Source organism: Periplaneta americana, chromosome 1, assembly GCF_040183065.1.
Source record: "Periplaneta americana isolate PAMFEO1 chromosome 1, P.americana_PAMFEO1_priV1, whole genome shotgun sequence".
In the NCBI taxonomy this organism is placed as follows: domain Eukaryota; kingdom Metazoa; phylum Arthropoda; class Insecta; order Blattodea; family Blattidae; genus Periplaneta; species Periplaneta americana.
This window is the reverse complement of record NC_091117.1, coordinates 53,450,014-53,476,301: the sequence shown is the minus strand read 5'-3', so window position 1 is coordinate 53,476,301 and position 26,288 is coordinate 53,450,014. Positions and strand designations below refer to the sequence as shown.

At 35.7% G+C, this 26,288-nt stretch overlaps 2 protein-coding genes across 4 annotated transcripts in view; both read left to right on the top strand.

The window, feature by feature from the left end:
• The window catches only part of LOC138695727 (protein chiffon-like), a 56,056-nt gene extending 45,323 nt beyond the window's left edge, over nt 1-10,733 (top strand). For all 3 annotated transcript variants that reach the window (XM_069819872.1, XM_069819862.1, XM_069819880.1), the window contains exon 9: nt 149-10,733. In XM_069819872.1, coding sequence (XP_069675973.1) covers nt 149-3,598 — 3,450 coding nt within the window. In that variant the 3' untranslated portion in view covers nt 3,599-10,733. The remainder of the gene's footprint in view (nt 1-148) is intronic.
• Nucleotides 10,734-22,085: 11,352 nt separating this feature from the next.
• LOC138695741 (F-box/LRR-repeat protein 2-like) overlaps nt 22,086-26,288 on the top strand; it is a 101,103-nt gene continuing 96,900 nt past the window's right edge. Inside the window, exon 1 of the mRNA XM_069819912.1 lies at nt 22,086-22,549. The gene's annotated coding sequence lies outside the window, so the exon portion shown is untranslated. The remainder of the gene's footprint in view (nt 22,550-26,288) is intronic.

The window sequence follows — 26,288 nt, the reverse complement described above, 5'->3', positions numbered from 1 at the left end:
TAATGGAATGGGAATTGAAAAAGGGAAGAGATATTTTTATACACACGTTATGTATCACAAAAAATATGAAACTTCTTCACATAGAACTCTTGTTTTTGTGTATTTAATTGAACATTATTGAGACAAACTTGTTTTTATTAATTTACAGGTACAGTGCAATGGCATATGGAGTCATTGCTATGACACAAGGCATGGTGGAATGAAAAGCCCTCTCTCTGGCAACATAAGGCGAGTGCAGTGGGAGATACAAGGAGGAGGAGAAGGGGGAGGAAGTAGCAGACCTCAGCGAGTGAGGAGGGCATCAGCTTCCTTCTGCAGCAGTACATCTCCTTCACTGCAACAGCAGTTGTCTCCAACGGGCAGTGATTCAGGACACCATCTGCGTTCCCGAGGCCAGATTTGGCTTCCAAGCAATCTTCTGGGGACTACTGCAGAAGACGAAGGCTATCCTGTAAGGACTCGCCTTGGTCATAGTTCTGCTGAACCGCAGCCTGCCCGTACGTGCCGTGATATACCTCTAACTCGGAGTGATGACGAGAAGCCCAAAGCAGGCCTAGTTATTAAGGAGGAAGTAAAGTCTCCGTGTCGGAGTGGGAACATCAAGGAAGAAGTAAAGTCTGCGATGTGTCGGAGTGGCAATAGTCAGGTGATAAGACGTAAGAGATTGTCTGTTGAGGAAAAATTGATAGAGGACAATAAAGCTTATTACAAATTAGAACTGAAAAATAGTAAACTTCGGTCAAGTGGGTACTTCCCTGCCCAGAGAGAAATTGAAATGCCTTTAAAGTCGGAAGTGAAAGAAGAGAAAGTGGAGTCGAGTATTCCACCGAAGGTAAACAATAGTGTGAAGTGTAATGGAGAACAGGGTCATGAAGGAACTAAGAAGGAAAGTAAAGTGGAAGAAACAGTTACTGTAAAATTTCAAAGGGTTAGGAAAAGTGAACTCACTTTATTAAGTGATGAAGCCGAGAGCTTTATGTTCGGAGAACCGGTGCGGAAAGACAGTTCATCTGATTCTTCCGAAGAAGAGGAGGAGGAAAAGACCAAAACAAAAGTGAATAAAAGCACAAAGAAGGACAATTGCAATGAAGATACTAATGTAAAAAAGTTGGTTGACAATAAGAAACATGTAAAGAAAAAAGATGGCGAGAATAATTCAAGAAATAATTGCAATGTACCTCCAGTAGTTCATTTGAAAATTGATGGGGAAAATGGGAACCAGTGTAACATGTTACAGTGTGATGAAAGTTCAGTAGGTTCAATAGATACTTGTAGCTTGGCCAGCAGTTGTGATACCAGCAATGCAACACGGCAGAAGAGAAAGCGACGGACTCATGCTGAGGCTTTCATTCATGACAATTTGGATTATTATAAGTTTGAAATACCTGGCTCCCGACTTCGTTTTCAAGGAAGTATACTTCCTCCTACTTTGACCTCTGTTGAGAACAAGGTTAACTCTGTTAGCAACAAGGACAGCAGTGGAAGCAAGCAAGGAGCAGGTACACCAAGCAGTTCTAAATCAGACTCAACATCTAAAGGGGGTAAAGCTACTTGTAACGGTGCACATACCAAAGTAGTAACATGCAGTAATGAAATATCGAATGAGAAGGAGCATATTGTCCATACACAGGAAGAATCCAAAGAAAAGGTGGTTGGAGAAAGTGAGAGTAAAAGTGCGAAGAAGCAAGAGAAAGAAGATGACAGAAAGAAAGAAGAACAGGATGACTCAAATTTGAAAGAGTCTGTAGAGAATGAATTGCTTTCATCCATGGAGAAACTTCATTTCTCATTTGAAGTTGTTCCTCAAAGTGAGCCTTGGTATCAGACCTACACAAGGCAGGATGAAGGTGAAGAATTCTATGCGTATTCTTTCATGAGTGATTCCTGTTATTGGAAACCCTTTCTCTTGCCATATGAGATGCCAGCCCCAGAAGGTCTTGCATCTGGGTGTGGTGGTCCGGGTGGAGGATCAGGATCTTCTGGCTTAATGAGAAAGCGGCGCAACAGGTTTGCTCATTTGCTAGACAAAAAACCTAGAAAATCTCCCAGATGTCATGCTTCAACCTTGGCAATTTTATCAAGTCTGATGCATCATAGGCGTAGAAAAGAGCCGGATAAATTCAGAGATGATACAACTGGCAACAATTCCGCTGAAGAAGACAATGCCAGTAGAGATGCAACTAGTGAGATTAAAGATGAGCCTAATACATCCCCTAATACATCCATGATGGTTCCAACTTCACCTGAATCTACTCCAGTGGTACAAGGATCAAATTCGGACTTCAAATCTGAATCTGATGCAGATCTCCATGAGATTGCACGGAACATAGACAGAATGTTTGGCTTGGGAAGTGAGGGAGAGGAGGGCAGTGGTAGTGAAAATGATATGAGCAGTGATGAATTGAAGCAGGAAGTTAATACTACTCCGAAACTTATAGATAAGAACCGTAAGTCAAGTGCGAAGAAAAACGTGCAGAGTAGAAAGAATTCTAATGCAAAGGCAAAGAAGTTAGAATTGAAGTTAGGTAGACATCAGGAAATAATGGATGTAGATCCTGTTGTGTTGGAAGAATTAAGTGGAGAACATTCAATATCAAGTACAAGGGAACAGATTCAGAACCGATGTCGTGGTGGCCCTAAGATGGATGTTGTGACTTTGTTAGATGAGTTCTCCACATGTCGCTGTGTGGACGAACCTGTGTTTATGAACAAGGACTGTTTAAGTTACCTGAATAATCCATCACTTCACCTTGGTGAATCGTCGTGTAACAGTTCTGAATGTGGAGCCTCTTCAACATGTGAGACTATCACTTTTTCTGATGGTTTTGAAGGAAGGGTCTTGCAGATACGTGGAAGGAAAAGGAAACGGAAGAAAAATCTTACAGGTTGGCCAGCAGAAAAGCAGAGGGGGAAGAAAAAAACAAATAAAGTAAATAGGATTGAGGAACATGGTCCATCAGCAGATGACGGGACTGCAAAGTGTGTGAATGTTTCAGATAAGTTGACTTTATCAACTGAAGAACGCATTGCAAGTGGAGTGAAGAGAGACAATTGTGGTAGTGCTGAGAAAGTAATAGATGAAGCAACAGTGTGTCGTGATAAATTATCAGAGAAGTCTGATAGGGTAGGGACATGTAGGGATGACAGCAACAATGAAGTGGGGAAATCGGTAAACAATTCTGCCAGTGGTGGTAGCGAACCTTCCATTGTTCAAGAAAAACGAGCATCTGCTCTAGCAAGGACAGAAAGTGTAGATTCGACTGGTGGACACAGCTCATCGGAATACCAACCGTGTGTCAGGATGACTAAGATACCTGATATTGCTGGTGTAGTGGTAACCAGTTTGCCAAACTCTTCTTCCTCATCTTACTTTGTTGCTGGAATTTCCAACAATCGTCGACTGCGAAGCTCTTCTCTGTCTTCCTCATCACCTGGCATTTCTGTTCCTGTTCAGAAAAGAAGTCCATCAGTATCTTCTAGTGATGGCTTAAAAAGGCCTGTTGGATCTTCTCCATCCAAGAGAAGAGCATCTCCACGAAAATGTCATCCTCGGTCAGGCATTCAATGGAGTACATGGTCTGCGCGGAAACGGAGGTGATTGTGACATACCATCCCCTACAAATCATTATTTGTGTTCATTTTTTAAAATATTTCATTAAATTATATAAATATATATAAAGAGGAGAAATAGAGGAGGATGAACATACAGGGTTGAAATAAATTGAGTAGAGAAAACTCAGCCATATTTAATGTCAAAACACTGAATTAAACTGGACAGTTTCAAATTGCAGGATGCAACGTCTGGTATTAGAATGTTCTATCACATTGCAGTTTGCTGGTGGTTTAATAAACAAGCATATTAATAGATAAACATACAAATACATATCATGTAATGTGTGAAGAGATGTTGACTGTACTGTTCCCAGTTTTCTAAATGTCACTTTTTGATCTTTTGTATTTTAATATAATGCAAAATGGAATAAAAATAGCTAATGCTAACATCAGTTTAAAATATTTTGTATATAGTTTGTAAATCTGATGATAAATATCGTTATTCATATATGAATTCTTCATTGACTTTTAATTATGTTCTGATGGTCTACAATTGAGAAATTATCTACAATAATAGGAAATAAAAACATGTGCAGTACAGTCACTCTGCCACACAAGGAAATGCTGGTTTCTTGAGGGTATATTTCTTCAGACTGAGAAATACTGGTGTAATGGTTTATAATGTTGGGATGTGTTATTTTCAGTCCTAATATTTTTTTAAAGCTTCCGTGAATGTGATTATATACAAAGTTGTGTGCATAATCAAAACCCCCTTGTGATTATGCTTTATATAAAACATGTTAGATTAAGACTATTTTCTAGAGTCATTCTTAACTTTAAATGCTATTGCAGAAAACAATTTCATAGGTAAAGCAGTGAATAATACGAATAATTATTTAAATAAATATTATTTTATATATGCAAAAAAATCACGTTTTTCTTTTTCAGAATTATGTTACATTATTTGATTTTTAAAATGTTAGCATTGAAGACATACCATAGAATTACTGAAAGGATATTATTTAACAAAATGCTAATACTATGGAAAGTCACCTCTTACAATGTTATAGATTTAAAAGAATGTCTAAATGACTTATTCCTTCCTCAGTGTTCTCATTGTCATTTTAGTAATTATTACAGTCATTATTGGCGAAATTTATTAACATTGAATCTTTTACCACATTAATTTTGAATTACGAAAGAAAGCAAGATTTTATTTTTTACCTCTCGTAGAAACTCATTTTAATCAAGATGAAGATACGGAGTGTTCTTCTGCCCCTGGCTGGGAATGCATGCATGAGCTATGTGTATGTGGCTGGCTTAGGTTGCGCCATTGTTGATCCATAAACCCCCACATATTTATAGTCTTGTAACTTTGATTAAAAATAGCATGTACACAATTAGTATTTTATTTCATAATGAGTTTTCCTTCCTGGAATCTGCAAGTATGAGTGACATCATGCGGTGGATTGGTACAAGGTATGTGAAGGGATTATAATACCAGACATGGAAACATCACTGTCACTTACCTTTTGATAGCAACACACTATATAACACTAAAAATATATTTCATTTTAATAGCAGAATGCTGGACAAATCACTTTTGTCTAAGCAACTACACAGTGAAGTAGGGATGATACTGTCATATCTATTTTCCTTTGATTGAGGGATTCGGGGGCCGGATGGAAGTTAAATAGACATTACAGACCTGTCTGAACTTGCTTCTGCAACTGCAAATGTGGATCAACAAAACTGTCCGCAGTGTTTTGTAAAACCCAATTGCAGAAATTCGCCTGATTTACATTGTAATGCGGCTGTAATTCATAGAATATAGTTACTCTTTCAGTGAAAATGCGATTGTGTACATGCTGTTACTAATCAAACTTAGGACTAGAAATATGCAGGGGGTTTAGGACTTATTTACTTCTTTCTTTCTTTCTTCTTAATACATGTGTCCAGCTATAAGCTGATTACATGATGTCCACCGTAAATCAAATGTGCAATTATCCGGAGCTGTGGGTTGGTGAGAATTTCATATAATGAGTTGTTTTTGTTAATTTCTTGCACTTTATAGTTGGTAGTGCCGTGGTGTCGTGGTCTAAGGCATCCTGCCTGGGACTCGTGTTACGGAATGCGCGCTGGTTCGAGTCCTCATGGGGGAAGAAATTTTCTCATGAAATTTCGGCCAGAGTATGGGACTGGTGCCCACCCAGCATCGTGATGCACTTGGGGAGCTACGATAGGTAGTGAAATCCGGTTACACACACCAGCTATAACGGCTGGCGGGCCCATCGTGCTAACCACACGATACCTCCATTCTGGTTGAATGATCGTCCACCTCTGCTTCAGCATGTGGTCGTGAGGCCAGCAGGTGGCTGGTCGGTCTTGGCCCTTCGTGGGCTGTAGCGCCACAGATTATTATTAATTGAAGTAGAATGTGTTCTATTGTTTTTTCTTCCGTTAAACATTTTTTGACATAGTGGTGTCTGATAATTTAAAGTGATGCAGATAAGATTCCATAACAAGGTGTCCAATTCTAGCCTGTGCAGCAAAAGTAGGTGATTTTGGACTGATAATGGCGAACTTAGGCTGACCACACATACATGGCTTGTGTGTGAATTTCCGGCTGGCGGAGAAATGAGGTGCTCTGTACATAATCTAGTTAATTGACAATATATTAGGTCGCGTTAAGAAAATATCACATATGTTGTGTGATAAAAGTAGCTGAAAATTACTGGGTACCAAGTCAGTTGCCTTTATTTGCAAACATCATCTTATCTTGATATATTGTGATCACTAGTATTATATATGTAGATAAATATATATTTTCTGACCAAAATCTCGTAAATACTTGACAGTCCGCTTCAGTGTATTGGATAGTTTGGTGAAAAATTGAAAGGAAATTAAATCCATTATTTAGTATTTGTACAAGTGGAAGTGTGAATTCATAAGAAATAATATTTTGTTGCCAGCAAAGAAACTTGTGTACAAAATTATGTGTTGATATGCAAGTAAAAAACAAACCTTGTGTTTAGTTTGATCGAATCTCCCATTTATTCTTGAAAGGACTCTTACAAAGTAATTTCGGATACTATATTACTGAGTTGTTTTAAAGAAACATAATAGCCAAATTCTCGTTATTTTTTTTAATTGTTTAATTTTTTTCATTCAGGGGAGGGGAGTTTCTCTTGAAAGTCTTTACATTCATTAAAAATATTAACGTCTTTAATTAGTAAAGGAAAGTCATGCAATACAATGAACTATGTTTGGGATTTGTGTCTTTACACTAACCACTTTTGAGCTTACAGTGTTACGAAACTTTGTAGATACAGGTTACCCTTAGTTGAACATATTTTGCATATACAGTAAAACTTCTTTTGTATGTTTTGCAGTTATACATTTTTCACATGAAGTAGTTCCTTTCTGAAGGCCCAGCAAAATTCCTATACTTTCCATGTTAATTTATTTTGGATATACGTTTTTCGTTTATTTATTTTTTACACCTAAATGATTGTGTTTTAAAAGTTTGCCGTGAAAATATAAGAATATGAACAGTTATCACAATTTCAGGATGTGGTTTATTTCTTAGGACCAAACTAAAGCAAGTAGTCAAAATAACCGACTTATTTTGTAAAATAATCACACGTTATTAAATGAAAGTCATACGGGAAGAACAAGGTATTGGGTTGATGCAAAAGTTCGTAGCATATTTTTAGCTATGACGAAAGTTTTTATTTCATATGAATAGAAGACTGAAATTAATCATTAATATATTCTTCTACATTACTGTTATTGCAAGTTATCTTGAACCTTACATCCCCTAAGTCTGTCTTTCGAACTGCTTGGTACGGCATGTACTCATCAACGTAATGGCACGGCAAGGATGCCCCTCCCTCGGGTAACGTGACTCTTTTCAGAAAATGTTGGTCCTTTCACTTTACGGCTCTATGCTGTAAAAGAACTTGGTTCAATACAGACATTATCATCTCACGACACTCCGGTTTTGAGAGGAGAACATGGTTTCGTAGCTGGTTTTAATTAACCTGTAATGAGTAAGTATTTAAATATAATCGTGTGTACACTCCTCTCTCATCCGGGCTAAAGACCGGTAATGGCAGAGTTACTACAGCTATTTCTATACATTATATACGCCTACATGACTACAGCCTACAGCTAATATGTACATATTCTTATAACAATATTTTACAGGCTTATTATTTGAATTTACATTAATTTACAATTATACACAATCCATAATCCTATTATTGCTCCCATCATTGTCATCATCTTCATTGCTTGGTCCAAAATTATTATTATTTCGTCAATGACATCATCCATTCAGAATTATCTTCTTAATTGTAGGTACTACTTTCTGAACAAGATAGAATTCTTCGATTGTATACCGAATGACATGTTGATCTAAGTCGTCCACTTCAACTTTACACAATTCCTAATTCTGGAATGAAATAATATGTTTTGCAGAACTATAACAAAATAATAACTTACAACAGTAATCCATTATGTCGCTCACAGTACACACACTATTGTGCATAACTATTATAGCAATAATTTCTAAACATTATCTACCTATTCTTTCCCGGAGTAGCGTGAGGTTCATTAGGTTGTAATTCAATATTATTCTTAATTCTCTTCACGGAACTAATACTTTTGCCAGAGTATTTAGCCACTCGCTCATATGCCTTATCAAGAGGTTCCAACAAACATTTGTTTAATTTTTCCTCCTCGCAACACTTAATTATATTTGCAATAATATCTCTTTCTCCGCTATGGATAACAGCGTTACTTTTTCTCCGCTGTGGTGTGATTTCACCATAATTACTACCCTGTGGTTGCTGCTCCATGTTAACACTACTGGTAGGCAGTGAAGGAAGTAGTTCTATGTTTTTTGACAAAAGATTATGATGCGGAGCATGTGCAAACAACTCGGTTGGCTCCACCCACGTTGCGCGCTTCCTTCCCTTGCCCCTCTGTCCCCGCTCAGGAAGTTCAAGATAACTTGCAATAACAGTATCTCTGTCTCTGTGCCAGTGCTTTCGATTCCACGTCTGAAGAAATTGCTGGTTTGGAGTTAAAGAAGTCAGTCAAGCCAAATTTGTAAAGCATCTTCGTTATCAAAAGAGTTCCCTTGAAGATGTTGGATAGAGAACAGAAAAGGTGGTAATCTGAGGGCGTAAGATCAGGAGAAAATGGGGGATGTAGAATCACCTCCTAAACAAATTTCTGGATAGCTGCTTTCGTCATGTTAGTGGAGTGTGGGCATACATTATCATGTTACAATCTTTTTGGTAATTTTTTTTTTCAATTGCGGCTGCAAGGCATCAGTTGTTAGCATTACATGTCGGCAGTTATGGTTACATTCCTGGAAAACAATTTATAGTACAAGACACCTTCTTTATCCTACCAGACACACAACTTTATCTTCTGTTGTATGTTGAAACGGCAGAACCATTTTCTTGCAGTGCTTCCTTCGATAGCATTTTCCCTGCACACAGCACAAATGTTTCAGGTCACCTCCACTGCCTTTGCTCTATTAAACTGGAACAGAAGAATATGTCAGAAGTGTTCTTTTTTTTCCACTTGACACTCCATTTTCTTTAGCCTACAAATAGCACAAACTTTCTTCAAATATAAAATTCAAGATGTATTTACAAGCACAACACTTCAAATAACAAATGAAAAATGACAAACATTACACAATCTCCTAACAGTGCAATGTTGTGAAGATGAACAAAAACACTACAAACTTACGCGTCAACCTAATATGTATTGTTCATGAAGTCAATTTCGTAAAATTTTATGGAGTCTTGTGGCTGCAATTGAAAAACGACCAGGAAGACATCAAGGGCTTCTGCAACACGATAATGCATGTCTGCACTCCACTGATATGACGAATGCAGCTATCCAGAAGCTTGGTTGGGAGAAGATTCAACATCCCGAATATTCTCCTGATTTTGTATACTCAGATTTCCACCTTTTCCTTACTCTATCTTCAAGGGAACTCCTTTGATAACGAAGATGCTTTACAAACTTGGCTTGACGACATCTTTAATTCCAAATCAACAGATTTCTTCAGAAGTGGAATTGAAAAACTACTCCAGCGTTGGCAGACAGTCATAGATAATGTATGAGAATGTATTAGTGATTAATATCTGTCTTCTATTCACCTCAAATAAAAACTTTTGTCACAGAGAAAAAAAAAACACTACAAACTTCTGCATCAACCCGATAGATTAATTGAATTTACATTCATCGGTTGAGTAAGAGATATGAATATGGAGAATTTTGAGTAACACTTTTGGAGCATTCAATTCCATTGTTTCAACCATCCCAGAATTTAAGTATATAGAGATAATTAGAAGTACGAAATTTCGGTGAAAGGTAATATGGTCGTGATGGAAGATTACAGGCAGAAAGTGGGACAAACATAAGTACATTTAGGCCACTGATACAGGCCTGTTGTGCTTCTTCCAGAGTTTAATTCACGTCGAAAAATGCCCAGTTGATATTTGTTCGAAGTCCTGTTAGCTTTACTTGTCATGTGGAGGAAGTCTTGTTAACGATTTTTATTGTCCTGCATTTGAATTAAATAATTTCAGATACAGTGGTACAGCTGGGAAGGTAAGACTTGAGCAAAACATTTATATGTGTAATAGAGTCCTTTCGCTTTTGTTTTGGTGGCAATCATAGACTAGGAAGTCCACACCTGTGGAGTAATGGTTAGCATGTCTGGTCGCGAAACCAGGTGGCCCAGGTTCGATTCACGGTCGGGGCAAGTTACCTGCTTGAGGTTTTTTCTGGGGTTTTCCCTCAACCCAATACGAGGAAATTGCTGGATAACTTTCGGTGCTGGACCCCGGACTCATTTCACTAGCATTATCACCTACATCTCATTTAGATGCTAAATAACCTAAGAAGTTGATAAAGCGTTGTAAAGTAACCTACTAAAATAAAAAAAAATAGGCTAAAAACTCATTTTGTGTAAAGACGAGTTTGCAAATGCTATAAAAGATTTAAGAGCTGCTTATGCATGCTCAAGGTATTCTTGCCTGGTTTTGAAACAAAACTGGTCTATCTATATTCTGCAAAAAAAAAAAAAAGTATAGTTCAACATTCCATCATCAGTAGGTACATATTTCATTGAGTTATTAATTAATTTATTTTTTTTAAATAAATTTCAGCCACTTGAAGGCAACTGTCTAAAAACGAATTCAGTATCCATCTGTAACTGTCGTAATTGTTTTGAGTTTTTTCCGGAACATACTTGAAAAGCTATTGTTTAAAATTATGCAAACTTAATTGCATGTCTGTAAAAACAAACTCAGTATTTGTCATATCATACTGTACGCAGCTAACTTTTTCACGAGTTCTTTTATACACTGTAATGAATTAAATTTATTTTTGTCAAGTCAATCTTATCTGTGGTTATAGTAACATCTTGGCCTTGCGAACTACTATTCAAAGTGTTAAGTGTTCAAAAAATATATAAGCGAGGGGAATGCCAATCTAAGAAACCAAAAAGAACCGGAAAATAGTTTTGCATATTCAGACTTCTCATCTTACAGACACCAGTACATTAGAAGTTGGGTGACATCCACTTTATTGTTTTCGATTTTACAGGGATATGTTTTTTTCGAATAGGTGTTGAGTACTGGTACAATAGTGGGGGGGGGGGGCTGCAAACAAAAGTCCCGCCCAAATGTGGATCTTGCCTTCAGAAAGTTTGGAAACCACTGCAATAGACTGTGATGACATCTCCTCTCTAGTGGTCAGTGAAAGGGAGGAAGTGCTTTCCTCTCAGTGCGTTTTTGAGTCTGGTCTAATCTTCCCAGCTATTCTATAGACTAGATGGGTATTATCTAGAAAAGTTAACAGGAAATTGATCCTGAAGTTGTGTATGTATTGACGTCATTGTCTTGTAGGGTGTAGCTTATTTCTATATCGTAGCAGAATACTATTCTTCTCTTCCATCTTAATCTTATTTGTTTCTATGGCTTGCATTAAAGACAACAGCAAGATGGATATTTTATTATAGACTTATGATGTAAATGGTGATTGGGAACAATATTGGCAGAAACCACTCGTGGTCTTGGCCTTTCAACGTGTTTGAACATTATGATGTCTTTGCCGTAATTAACAATAGATAAATTTGACTTGTATTAGTAAAGTACATGCTATATTACATTGCTTTCTTTCTTCCACAAAAACACCGGAAAGAGAAACAACAAATCGCTAAATTCATGAAATGTAACATAGTATCACTGAAAAACTTTGGGAATGAAATTGAAAGCTATGATGAATTCTTGGACTCTTCTCCCTGTAACCAATTCGACTGATGCTGGATAACTGAGCAGTTGATACAGTGTTGTTAAGTAACGGTAAAATTACTTGCTTACTTACTTACTGGCTTTGAAGGAACCTGCAGGTTCATTGCCGCCCTCACATAAGCCCACCATCGGTCTCTATCCTGAGCAAGATTAATTCAGTCTCTATCATCATATCCCACCTCCCTCAAATCCATTTTAATATTATCCTCCCATCTACGTCTCGGCCTCCCCTAAGGTCTTTTTCCCTCTGGTCTCCCAACTAACACTCTATATGCATTTCTCGATTTGCCCATACCTGCTACATGCCGTGCCCATCTCAAACGTCTGGATTTAATGTTCCTAATTATGTCGGGTGAAGAATACAATGCATGGAGTTCTGCATTGTGTAACCTTCTCCATTCTCCTGTAACTTCATCCCTCTTAGCCCCAAATATTTTCCTAAGAACATTATTCTCAAACACCCTTAATCTCTGTACCTCTCTCAAAGTGAGAGTCCAAGTTTCACAACCATACAGAGCAACGGGTAATGTAACTGTTTTATAAATTCTAAGTTTCGGATTTCTTGACAGCAGACTAGGTGACAAAAGCTTCTCAACTGAATAATAATAGACATTTCCCATATTTATTCTGAAGTAACAGTAAAATACCCTTTAAAAACATTGAAAAATAACATCAATTTTGACCAAAAAATAAAAGTGAAAAATGCAGGACTGTAATGAGATGGGGATAGAACTCCCAATCATAGAATTGACATGAGTGCTGAGCATCATACTCTAGTCATTTTACTCCAGTGAAAAGCCGCCAGTACTCTTTATGGAAGGATTAGTGAATCCCAGAAACATTCTGGAAGTAATGGTGTAGACAAGAATTCCTTACCTATGTTCTGTTTGTAGTTGAATCCCAAAGAGAATCTAGGATAAGATTGGTTTAACTTGGCTTTTACGAAGTCAGCAGTGTGAAAGAGAACTTTAGGTCTACTTGTTAATATATTGTAATAATTCCAGGTTATGTAGGATTTATTACGGACTTCTTCCAGTGTTCTCATTCTACTGTTCAGTATTGCTGTATCATATCGCTGAACAGCATTTTGTTGAAAGTGGCCATTAAGTAAAGAATTGACAATTCCACTTCATTTTAGTCTGCTTTCAATCAGATTGGTTGTATTTCAAATGTATACTCCTATGTTAGGAACTTATATTTTTTTTTACAAAAGAAATTTTTATGTGCACAAGTTAAATTAAGATTTTGAGCCTTTTTGCACTCGAAAATAAAAATGCTTTTTTTTTTTTCAGTACATTTGATGGTTAATAGTGAATGTGTAAAATTGTTTAAGTATTGTAACTTGAAAACAAAGTATTTGCAGGCCTATATTTATGTATATAAACATTTTCTTCCATATACCGAGAATTTTACTACAGGTTACATAATATTTATTTTGTAGAAAATGTAAGGTGGTATGATATTTCAAGTTGTTAGAGTGTTTGGAAATGTGTTAAACATCTCAGAATGAACTGTATGTGTCCAAGTTATGGTTCTCTCCTTGTAAGTTCCGTTTCGTTCAGTTTGAATCTACTGAGATTCTATATTTTTTGTGTATATATATTTATTTATTTATTTTTCTTCAGTAGAGTTTTCAGACTTTAATAAAAGATGACATTTGGAAATAATGCATTAAAAGAGCCATGTGTTGGAATTATTGCTGTTTTGAGAACAGGGTACATATTATAATAGTATATTGGATGTAGTTTCTTTTCATAAATAACATGTCAGTTACATCATCATCATTATCATCATATGTTGTGAGGACAGTACCACTTCGTGATGATAAAATGTATGTATAGTTTTTTTAGTAGGGAGGGGGGGGGAATTGATAGACATCAGTTTTCCTAGGTTCTTATGTCATGTATAAGTCCATGACTCAACAAGTTTCAGAGTCATTTGGAGTGATATCTGAAATAGGATCCACAATTTTAAACTGTAATGATCAACGATTATAAAATTGAACTATGTCAGTTGACTGAATAATATGCAGAATTGTTCATTTTTTATGATCACTTTATTTTCCATGTGTGTGGTTATGTTAAGATATTTAAACATTGAAGGAGCATGGAAAATCACACCCTGTTATTACTTTATTCACTAAATGAAGATTATTTGAACAGAAATATGCATAACAAAACTTGTTGCAAATATTGTGTTAAAAATGTTAGTCTTAATTTTTCGGAATCATATATTTCTAGAAATTAATAGTGTTGTCATGAGTTTTTCAGTAAGTGCTGACATACTGTGGATTATCTGGTATCCTTAGCTGTCTTGCTAAGAAAGGAACAAAAATCTTACAAAATTCCATGTCAACTTTATCATTTTCAACAGTTAAAATAGTAATCAACTCAAAATATCGAGAGATATACTATCACATAATTTCCACGAAATTTAAAATAATCTCAGTGTACAAAATATAATTCCTGAGTATCCAAGGAAAAGTGGAGTTGTATCCTTGCAATTTCACAAGGGCATGACTATTTGTCAAAGCATTTGAACAAAATAAGAATTATTTCTTCACCTCTTTATCCATTGTGCAGTCTTCAGGAAGATGGATCAGAATCATCATCAGTGATTCCAGCCCTTTCCTCTAAAGTCACTGTGTGTCAGGAATATTGGAAAGTAAGAGAGTTAATGGCTTTATTGCCAAGAACTTAGCATTAGTTAACAAAAACACTGTTGTGGACTATGTACTGTAGCACTAATGCCTACTAGAAGTTTTCTAGGTACTGTTTTTTTCTTTCTTATTGTTTAAATCTAGTCTGTTTTATCTTATTTATTAGATTCTGCTGAGCAGTACAAGATTTTTTTTTTATGTTCGCCAATTACATATAATAGGGAAAAAATGGCATTTTTGTGAATGTGTTACTTTTTTTTTTTTTTTTTTTTTTTTTTTTTTTTTTTTTTTTTTTTTTAGAAAACCTTGACATACATGTTGCAATTATAATTATGTTGGTGCTACGTATGTGCACACTAACACATTTAGAAGAGTGTCATTATGAAAATTAAGACAAATATTATTAATAAAATCTTTACTTTTGTTTCTAACATGTCCATGAAAATTGATATAGTTAAACAATTATACCTAATAGTTCATAGGTTATTTAAGGGTTTACAACGTCATTTTGCATGCACCTACAAATTCATAATAATAGTTCCTTAAAATATTGATATGTACAGAAAATATAAATTTTCTGCATTAATGAAACAATTTGGTGTGTTTTTATTTAGAGGGATTTCAGCATGGATGTGAGGTTAATTTTTATTATGCACTGATTGCACATATGCCATCTGTAGACTGATTGGGCCTTGGCATTAATCTGAATTGGCTAGTTTATTTTTGTTTCGACAATAGATGTAGACTGAATTTCTGGTGAATTGTATTTCGTCGAGAAATTTGAAGGTATGGGTGTATAGGAGTGGTAAGGTGGTGGAAAATGTTTGTAGGTAAAATTAGCCTTACAATTTTATCTGTTTACATGTTCGACTCTGAACATGTCAAAATTTGAACCTGGGTCTCTATTACGAAAAGAAGATATGCTTGATATTTGAATAAAAGTGAATGCTACCAGCATTTGGGTAACAAAAAATCATTTTTATTTTATTGTTGTACATGTAGGTAATTTATCACATGTCAATTTTCTGCAGTAAAGAAAGAATAACATTCACTGCCTAATTACATAACATCTATTTCAAAAATTTAATTTGAGTGACATTATAGCATGATTTTTGGCAACATATCTGTTATGCTTTTGTCTCACTTGATCTATTATGAACATTTTTTTCCTCCCTTTCAATGGCAGGGCTCTTAACTTGCCATCAATCGTTCTATGATCATGGGTGATACATATTGCTGGTGTCGAGAAGCATAGGTAATTTCATGAACATAGAATTGATTTGTAAAAAAAAAAAAAAACACCTAATATGACGAAACATAACTGATATTGCTGTAGATTTCTTTATAGAAAATATCTGTATGTCTTACATGAAACGAACATTAAGCATTCCATGTGTTCAGTTTTTAAATTTTAAAAGTCATTTGGTATTGAGAATTACACAAAAAAATGTATTACTAAAGAACGTACATTTATCTTTAACCCTCACAGGAAAATATTATTGATAAATTGATTTTTGAGTTTCTGTATTGTTTATTTACATACTTGTATGGGAAATCCGTAAGTGTTTGTAGCCTCCTATTTCTGTAGCATTTAGATTATATGTACATTTTATATGTTATTTTTCACCATATAACTCACAATAGAATGGAAAGGTAATTATGTTTATAACTCGATAATGGAGAAGGAAGAAAAAATAAGAAAATATCTTTTACTAGATTACTACCAGAATTACAAGTTTCTATTATAATTTGATGAGCAGAATATATAATTTGTTGATCATATTAGTATTTCCTCTAGCCTCAATTGTCTCGAAAGTTTTCTTTTTAGTGGGCATACATCTAACTTTTCAATTCAGTATCAGTAAATGTAAAAAAGTTGTAGCTGTTCAGAAAAAAATTTTGTTTTCTAGTAGCTGTTTAGAAAAAATTTTGTTTTCTAAATTACTGGTATTTGTAATTTATTTTTATACGTTCTCATATGTTGTTGTTTAGTCAACTGTCTGAAGACAGGTTTGAATCTCATGATACCAATAAGGCATCACTCGTGAGGCAACTAAGCCGAGAGATAATAGAGTAGGGTGGCCAGTTCCTCTTCCCTCCCCCCCTTGATTGCATACATCACTGACTAGTAACATATTACCCTAATCAAACTTCAGATGTATGACTGCTGTAAAATTAACTTTAGATGTACATATTTGAAATGTCCGTGATACTGAAAATACTGTTTTTCACATACAGTTGCATTTGGTTATGACATCGATGGGACTAAAGAAATGATACTGCAATAAACCAGTGTTGTAATTTATATAGGCCTACAGTATTACTACTTTTCTAAAAATTCTTTACCCCTTTTTTTTATCATTTTTAAAAATGAAAATACTGTGCTGGTTTGTAGGAAATAGTGAAATAGAGTAAAATATTATAATGTATACATGCAGTACTCACAATTTAAGAATGTAGGCTGAACAAATCTGTAAATTTTTCTGCTTCCATTTTACAAAATACTGCAACTGTAAATCATGTTCAGTTCTTCCTTAATGAAACAAATCAGAGTGTGAAAAGAATTACAAAAAATACCTGACATGCATGTAAAATTGGCTATTTAAGAGATAAGAAAAGAGATGACAAATGCTGATTTGTCTCTAGTATATTGATGCGTCTATACCAACATTTTACATAATTAATGGGCCACATATTTCCGCAAAATGACTGTTTGAGAATGTAATTTGATTTTTTGTTTCCCAAAAATCGGGGTAACTGCCAAATATTTTTTTACCTAGAAAGATGTAAAGTATGTAATCTATTTATGTGAGCATATCTCTGACAGTTTTTTTTTTTAATATTGTAAATAAATTGTGATTAATTTTCGTTTGATCTTGTACTACACTTGCTGTTTATGGAAAGTACAGACTTCAGTATTACTTCAGGTAGTTTTATAACATGTTTCTGAAAAAGGAAACCATTATTTTAGGTTATATGTACGAGAGTTGTAGTTTGTAATGAACCAACTAGGTTCATGATATCTCACTGCGAAATCTATTGAGGTGTAGTTGTAGTATGGCTGAAAAGTTTTCTCTATTCAATTTAAATCACAATTGATGTTCGTAAATTATACATACATATATACAATGATGGTTTTTGCATATGTAGTAATTATTCATTTTGTAATTACACAATCATATTTTAATCTATTGCCAAAACAATATTTTATAAGTTAATAATGTAATTTGTATTGAAAAAAGAGTTTCTATTAATCCTGTTTCTGCTGTTATATTTTTTACATTTTTCAATTTTGTTTTCATTTTTTATTTTCTCGTCTGCTATACTGGACCTAACTTTTTTATATGAAGGGAAGTGTATCATAAATCCTCCAAAATGTATTATGTAAGTTTAGATGGTGTAAATATTGCAACTAACTTCCCTCATCTCACCCAATACAAAATTGTACCATCCAGTGTGATAGACATATTGTATTGTAGTTAGTATTATGTCTGAACTATTCATTTCGAAATTAAATTAAGATTTGTACTTTATATATTATTTAATTCTATAGACTCCTAATATCTGTACAAGGGATATATGTTTTCAAGACAGAAATGATATATTCGCTACAAAATTTCTTCTAATAGAAGATTTTCATTTTAAGTTTGAAGTTTACTTTTAAATTTAACCTAACAATTACCATAAATTCGCATTCCTTCCTCTCACCAAGTATTCCACTGCATCCTATACATAAAGTGAAACAAGACATCTTTATATTCAGTGGAACAAACCACATGCATTTGTATTTTACATTTGTATGGGTTGTTTCATACTTTCTATAGAATTTGAAGGAAACATCATAATGTTACAAAAAAGAAAATAATTGATTCGATATTTTGATGAACATGCACGTCTTATCCCACTATTTGTATAAAGCCCCGGAATGTAATCTATTGGGCAGGTTTTGATTGTATTCATTATTCTTCTAATTTATCTCCTGCTCACAAAAATCTCGGTTATTTGTATTTGATTAGCAATGATTCTGTACAAAGTCCATTCAAAAGTCCCAGAGTGTTTGGAATAGCATATCAACGTGATTTCTTAGTAATGTCAGCAAGTGGTGCTGCTTAGTGGTATACTTTCTCTTTAATCTTCTATTTGCACGTTGTCATGCAGCTATTTCTTGTTGTGTGGAGTGTTTTGCATTTTAGAGACGGCAGGTTTTTGTGAGTAATGTGTTAACATTAAATTTTGCTTCATCTAAAGGTACGGTCACACATAGCTACTTTTGCAGCGTAACTTTTGTACTGCAGCTGCAAAAGTTGCATGTCATGTTCACATGTAAGCCAAAAGCAGCGCGCTACTTTTCGTGCTGCGCAACCCGAGTACTGCAAAAGTTGCAACTGGAGGTTGTGAGTCTGTTCACACACAAGGTGCTACTTTTGCAGCCACAGTCATGCTGCACGTTTCCATCTCCGTGTTGACTTCTCAATATACATTTTGTGGTTATGTTCGCATTATTAAGAAACTCATGCGAAAGCTTCCTTATCTATTATTTGGTTTTCTGTCATATCTAGTATTCAGAAATTGACATTATTTTTACTATAAATCTTTTAAAAACGCCTATATACTTAAATGATAACCAACAGTATATTCGCGTAATCAATGTTGGCAACCCTCCTGTTTGGAACTACGCTACGGAAAATAAAAAAAAATTAATTATATCATCAGCAATTATGCTCAGACTGTGTTGTGTATTTAATAACTGTTACAAATAATTTATTTTCATCACATTTAACATTAAAATATATCCAAACAAAAGTATCATTGGCACATTTGGGTGGTAACACTGGTTGCAACCACAGCAAAAGTTTCAACAAAACCGATATCAAAAATGCTGCGGCTGCAACCCTGAGAACCCTGTTCACACGTTGCTACTTTTAAGCTGTGCGCAGCATGGAAAAGTAGCGGGCAGCAGGTTTGGCAGCCGCTACTTTTCGGGTTGCACCGTTGTTCACACGTCACAGTACAAGAGTTGCGCAGTTTTTTGTACTGCAGCGCTGCAAAAGTAGCGACGTGTGACCGTACCTTTAGGAAGAACGTTTATGGAGACTTATGAAATGATTAAAATAGTTTCTATTCAGTGTATGAGCTGTACCTGGGCACCGTGAATGGTTTAACTGATTTAAGGATAGTCGGCAGTTAACAGTTGACAACCCACATTGAGGAGGACTCATCTCATGACACTCATGGTGTTCGTGCTTCCTAATTATCTATCGATAGTTCTGGAATTAGCAAAAGAGTGCAATAAATATGTAAGATCATGTCATGACATTCTCTTGACAAAATTGAAAATGTATTGGGTAGTTGCAGAGTTTGTTCCAAGACTTCTGGCACAGCATCACAGTATCAGAGAGACACTAATGTAGTCATCTATAAGGGTCTTTTGGATTACGCCAGGAATTAATTGAAGAGTGTGATCCCAAAACTTGCTCAGTCCATTTGGCCATTTTTATGATTTATACATATATGATTATGCTTGAGACCTCTTATATTTTAAGCTTTTTTTCTTTCAAAATAACGCCAGTTCTTATCTAACATTTTATGTTATTGTGTATGTCATTTGAGAACTTCCTCAGTCCATAGACCACTAAAAAAATGGACTTAATGCGTTTTGGAATCACATTCTTCAATTACAGATATGACTGATGACAAAAGTGGGTATATTTTGGATACATAGTGAAAACAAAAATTAATTTCTCACAGTATGTCTGAAAAAAATTGTCTGAGACTCAAAAAGTCATTTCAGGTTAGTTCGAATGTGAAAGTCATGGTGAGTTTTTTTTTTTTGACATCCCGGTTGTGCATGACGAATTCTTAAGTGAGGGACAAACTGTGAATCGTTGGTATTATTTCAGTGTGCTAAACATCTTAAGAGAAAATGTCGAGAGACAACTACTGATTTCTCCATCATGATAACCCTGCAACACATGCATTATTATTGAGTCGTGACTTTTTGGCCAAGACAAACTACTGTGCTCACTTATCCACTTCACTTGCCTGATCTGGCTCCAGCTGACGTTTTTCTAATTTTCGAAACCAAAGTCCACTTTGAAAGGACAATGATTTCAGACAATTGACTACATTATGGAAAATTTGCTGATGGAACTACGCATGATCCTGAAAAAGGTCTACCCAGGACTGTTTTCAGAGGTGACATTGGCATTGAGAGCAGTGCATAAACATGGAATTTGCTGGGTAACTTTCGGTGCTGGACCCCGGACTCATTTCACCGGCATTATCACCTTCATATCATTCAGACGCTAAATAACCTGGATGTTGATACAGCGTCGTAAAATAACCCAATAAAATAAAATAAAAATAAACACGGAAGGGGAGTACTTCAAAGGTGATCATATTCACTAGTTCCCAAATATGTACGGAAAAAAAATAATTTTGGAACTTTCTGAACAGACTTGGAGAATGAAACTGCAACAAAATTGGAAATTTTATGCTTTCTCTCATTCTTTACCAGTTTTCCACAACGTTTTCACTGCTTTTGCTGTTTTCTCTACGGCTTTGTCCATAGATGTAAGGAGACCTTTCGTTTTTTTCTCTTCAGGAGAATTCTAGAACATTGTGAATTATATTTCTAGCCTGTGAATTAATGACTTTTCGAGGTGAATTTCCTGGCAGAATTTCCATTGTTAAACCACATGGAATAGGTTACTTTTCAATATAAATTAATTTTCTTATTTGAAAGGCCACTTCTTTCAAACATTTCGGTTCTGCACTAACAGACAATAGCAGCAACTGATATATATTTAGCTGGATAGTGATATTTTTGATTGAGTGTACACGTGACGTTGGTATGATCTCTGCTAGTTCAGAACTCCACTGCTGGTAAAGCTAAATGTCATCGCGTGCATGGATTACTTCATACAAAGTTTCAGACAGTGGCGAAGCTTTTGAGGCTTACAGGCAAACATTCTTATGGGAAAAGATAAAAAAAAGTTAATGACATGAAGTTAAATGGAAAGGTCAGTGGAAGTGTTCGATATGACGTAAATGTAAGGAATATAATCGTGAAAAGATGCATGAAAAATATTTATAAGGAAATTTGAGATGTGTTTCCCCTATACCCCCCAAATTTATGAATGTTCTTACATTGTTCGCATATCTGCTCACAGATGGCGCTGCAGTAGCAGTCGAAACTTAATCGATAGGAAACTACTTTTCGATTGTATAAATGAATAGTGTTGTATTCGAATCTGTTATGAAATTTACGATAGTGCATTATAATATAATAGTTTACATAAACACTACAATAGGGCTAAACTAGCACAGAGAAAGTTCCCTTCGTACTCCGCGAATTGTTTTGCAGCTGTTTCTTCAATCTTACCCACTTAGCGTGACATTACGAAAGTTTAGCGTTAGTGTACAGGTGTACACCATTGAGCTCTATACTAAAATGTTTATAATGTTGAGGTCACTGGTGTACACACGTAAAAAGAGGGAATTTTCAAACATATTTTCGCGATACGTATCTTTTGTTTCTACACGTATGGTGGACATAATGATTTGCGCCCAATAAAATTGTACATGTTCATTTGTGTTATCGCAATGGAAGCTGGTGGTGATTATGTCAATTTTACGTTGCTGAGAATTATTAAAATTGAAGGAGCTCAATTATGGTGCCGGGAGAAAGATCTGCTTCCAAGAAAATACCTATGGACTGCCTACTTTGTGGAGAATCGTACCCTGAATTTCACGAAATAACGAAATATGGCATTTTTGTTTTGTTTGACGATTTCAGTTGTCTGATGCAAATAATAATACGTTTTTCAATCTTACGAAATTGTCTACCAAGAGAGTTCTTATTGTGATGTGTACGTTTGCTCTAAGTACTCGTACTATCAGAAAATAAAGAAGTGCCACGAGATCAATGTACCTGAGGTAGCTGAGTCAACGATTGCGGATTGGATTTCATACATCAGGGAGGGCCGTAGAGGTAAGGTAGGCTAATGCAATGTTTAAGTAGGCCTACATGTATTAGGTTACGTTAGGCTTTGTTACCTTAGATTAGGTTAGTTTGGCTTAGGTTAGGTTAGATTCTAAGTAGATTGCCGATTGACCTCATGAAAGTGCAACAATATCAAGTCTGGAATACTGTGGACTTCATTGTTCGTGATCTCTAATTGGAATGAATTACTTCGCCTATAAGTCGGCGTCAGCATCTATGTCCTGTTATAATCCATTTCTCGACATTCATTGGCCTTGATACAGATTCACATAGCCTGACTTACATCTGAAGAATCTGCGAAGAAAATTCCATATGGAGATGTGTCATAGCCTTTAGAGTACCGTAATACATATAAGTCAGGCCTAATCCTCTTTGAAAAATCGTCAGTCATCCATTTTGCGACCTTGCAGGCAATTGAAACACATGTTCCGCGGAAATTAATTTCTTCAGTTCTATGCTGGAAGTTATGTTGCACTGTGTCATAGTACCGCTCGTATTTTGATAGTTAAATTTTTAAATTTAAATAATTTAAGTAATTGCCTTTCTCATTTTTATGTTTGTTCAAATGTCTACCCTTTCTGCATATTCCTTATTTTCTAATCTAATCTAATTGATATGTTCGTATTACCCTAACAACGGCATATAGGCTGTATCTGACAATTGAGGCGTTCAGCGCACAAATGGCCCAACCCACAAAATTATATTTCCACTTTACCTCTTTGTAACAGTGCGCGAAAATTGTGCTGAAATCTCATGGAAAAACTGGGAATGATAATTAAGGCCCATTTACATGTCTTTGAAGAGAATAATATGAGGTGCTCTTTAAAACAATAAACTCAATATGAAAATGTTTTGGGTTGGGCCATTTGTGTGCTGAGCGCCTCAATTATGCATAGGAATGTGAATCATTACTTTATTTGAAGTGAAATGAAATAAAAATATAAGAAATTAAAACTTTACATCATATAATAAAACAATAATAAATAAAAACAATTCCACATCGCATTGTTACCAGAACCATAGCCTTCAAAGTGTACATGCCGCAAATTTGATCAATTTTTATTAATATGGCCCACAGTAAATATTGTCAGGCAGTACATCGCACTTGACAATATGTGTCAGAGGAAGAACAATTGGATGCCTTATTGGTATCACTTATGACTGTGAGGTTTCAACCGGCCTTCGGACTGTTAACTAAACATACATAGGCTACACAACATAAACATACAGTATTTATTTATTCAAATGATATGAATATAACACAATTTTATTGTTGTACATTCACTCCACTTCTAATACTCGTCTCTTATTCATTGATTTATACTAATGATACATTTTTTTGGTGCAGAGAAAATACCGCTACTAATTTTTATTCGCTTTTTTTATTTAGTTTTTCAGGCGCATGTAGCTATGTTCCAAGGAAGCATAATCTGTCCGAAAAAGATAGTGACATAGTGACAAATCGGAGCTGTAAGCTATAGTAGATGGCTCAGAACCTTATGCTGTTAAGCATTATTGAACCACTGCATCTATACTTCATTCATTCATTCATTCATTCATTCATTCATTCATTCATTCATCGTTCTGCCCAAGGACAGGTCTTTCACTATGAACCTAGCATTCTCCAATTTTTCCTATTTTCTGCCTTCCTCTTTGTCTCCTCATATGATCCATATATCGTAATGTCGTCTATCATCTGATATCTTCTTCTGCCCGAACTCTTCTCCCGTTCACCACTACTTCCAGTGCATCCACAGTGACGCAACCAATTCCTTTTCCTCTTCTTCATCAGTTTCAACATCATCTTTTCTTCACCCACTCTTTCCAACATAAGCTCATTTCTTATTCTGTCTCTCCACTTCACACGTTCCATTCTTCTCCATATCCAGACAGGAGATGTATATATTTCCGGCAGAGGAGGAGAGGTGTAATTGCTATTCAACCAATGGCAGAGGTCTTATTCCACGCTTGACTTGAAGTTGGGCAATCTGAAGCATTCTACACCGCCCAATTTCAAGACAAACTAGGAATGAGACCTCTGCCATTGGTTGAATAGCAATTATACTTCTCTCCTCCTCTGCTGGCGCTGTGTACTTCTCCTGTCAGACATCATGGAACGAAGTATAGTCACTTGTAAACGGATTTCAAATGAACACTAGGCGAGTTAACATGCATCTAACATCTAAAAACTTCCTGTAGCCTGTATAGAACCAAACTATTCTCCCTTGCTTTAATTAAGGCGACTACCACTATAATGTTATTTACTTATGCAAATTAAGAAAGGAGATTCTGAAACTGTCTGCCTTTTTGTTACAAAAAATTTTGGGACCTACTTAAGAAATGACGCAACAGTTGCTGCTGTTTCTTTTGAGAAATGAAGGTGATGTTTTCCTTAATACCTCGCCTCGCCAGACTCTACTTCGGCGTGAACTAGCTGATACAGGGTCTTAAATAACCAATTAAAACACCGATGGCATGGTTGTACGATAATTAAAAACTGAACGTGACCTTCAAGTGTGAAGCTGCACTGAACTCTTGCACTGATACGCTCTGTGGGTCACTTGCGTTAGCAATGGCCTTGGCATTAGAAATAGCTGAATAGTAAGCCAGTGTAGTAATTAATACTAATCCGTTGTAAGCTTCATTATAACTTAATGAACGAATGTGTTGCATCATAAATAAATGGTTGCTTACATCTCCAGATGCGGTGGATTCAGACCTCCCTGGACTCTGCTAGCCTTGCAGAGGAGAAAAGTCCATTTCTGAGGTCGGGCTTGGCTTTTTGAGAGTTGCACCTAACACGGATCCTTGCAGCTAGTCTTGTTTTGGCCCATGGTATGCTTTTTACGTCCTACAGATGACCTGGGTAGCATTTGTGAATCCAGTGCTGACGGGCCATTCTACCTCAGCCCGGATACCCTAGACGAATATATTCATAAGCCCATGGCACGGAGCCCCAAGCCCTTTCTTTATCAACATTGGAAACCCGTACCACCCCCAAGACATCATCCCAGTCTATTTTTAACTTTGCAGATGACAGATGAAACAAGAGGGAAGTAAAGAATATTGGTGGAATGATAGAGGGAAACTGGAGTACCCAGAAAAAAACCCTCTGCAACGCCTGCTTTGTCCGCCAAAGATTTCATCACGATCTGACAGGACATCGAACCCGGGCTGTCTGAATTGAAGACACTTGTAAGGCTGAACTCTTATCCTTGGTGACAGACGAGGATTCCAAATATCAGAACTGAATTATTCTGCGGGAGAGAAAAGATCAACAAATTTTTCCTGTAGCCCTGTCATTTAAGGATAGGATTGCTTCCCATTGTTCTTCATCCAAATTTAATCTCCTCATCGCTATTTGTATATTCTTCTTCCAGGTTGTTTAGGCTTTCCTCTCTTGCGTCTCCCTGGTGTTACCCATTCCAGCATATTTTTTGGTATTCTGCTATCTGGCATCCTTCGCACATGTCCATACCATTTCAAATGTGTCGTTGTTATATCGTCAAAAATTGTAGTTTTGGCTCCCATCATTTCTCTAATTTTGTCTTTTCTTGATATTTGGGCTGCTCGACGCCAAAAGTCCATTTCAGTTACCTGTACCAGTTGTTTTCTTAAGTGGCCAAATAGCTGCACCATAAGTTATTATGCTTTTTACAGTGCTATTGTAGATATGTATTATTATTACTATTATTATTATTATTATTATTATTATTATTATTATTAT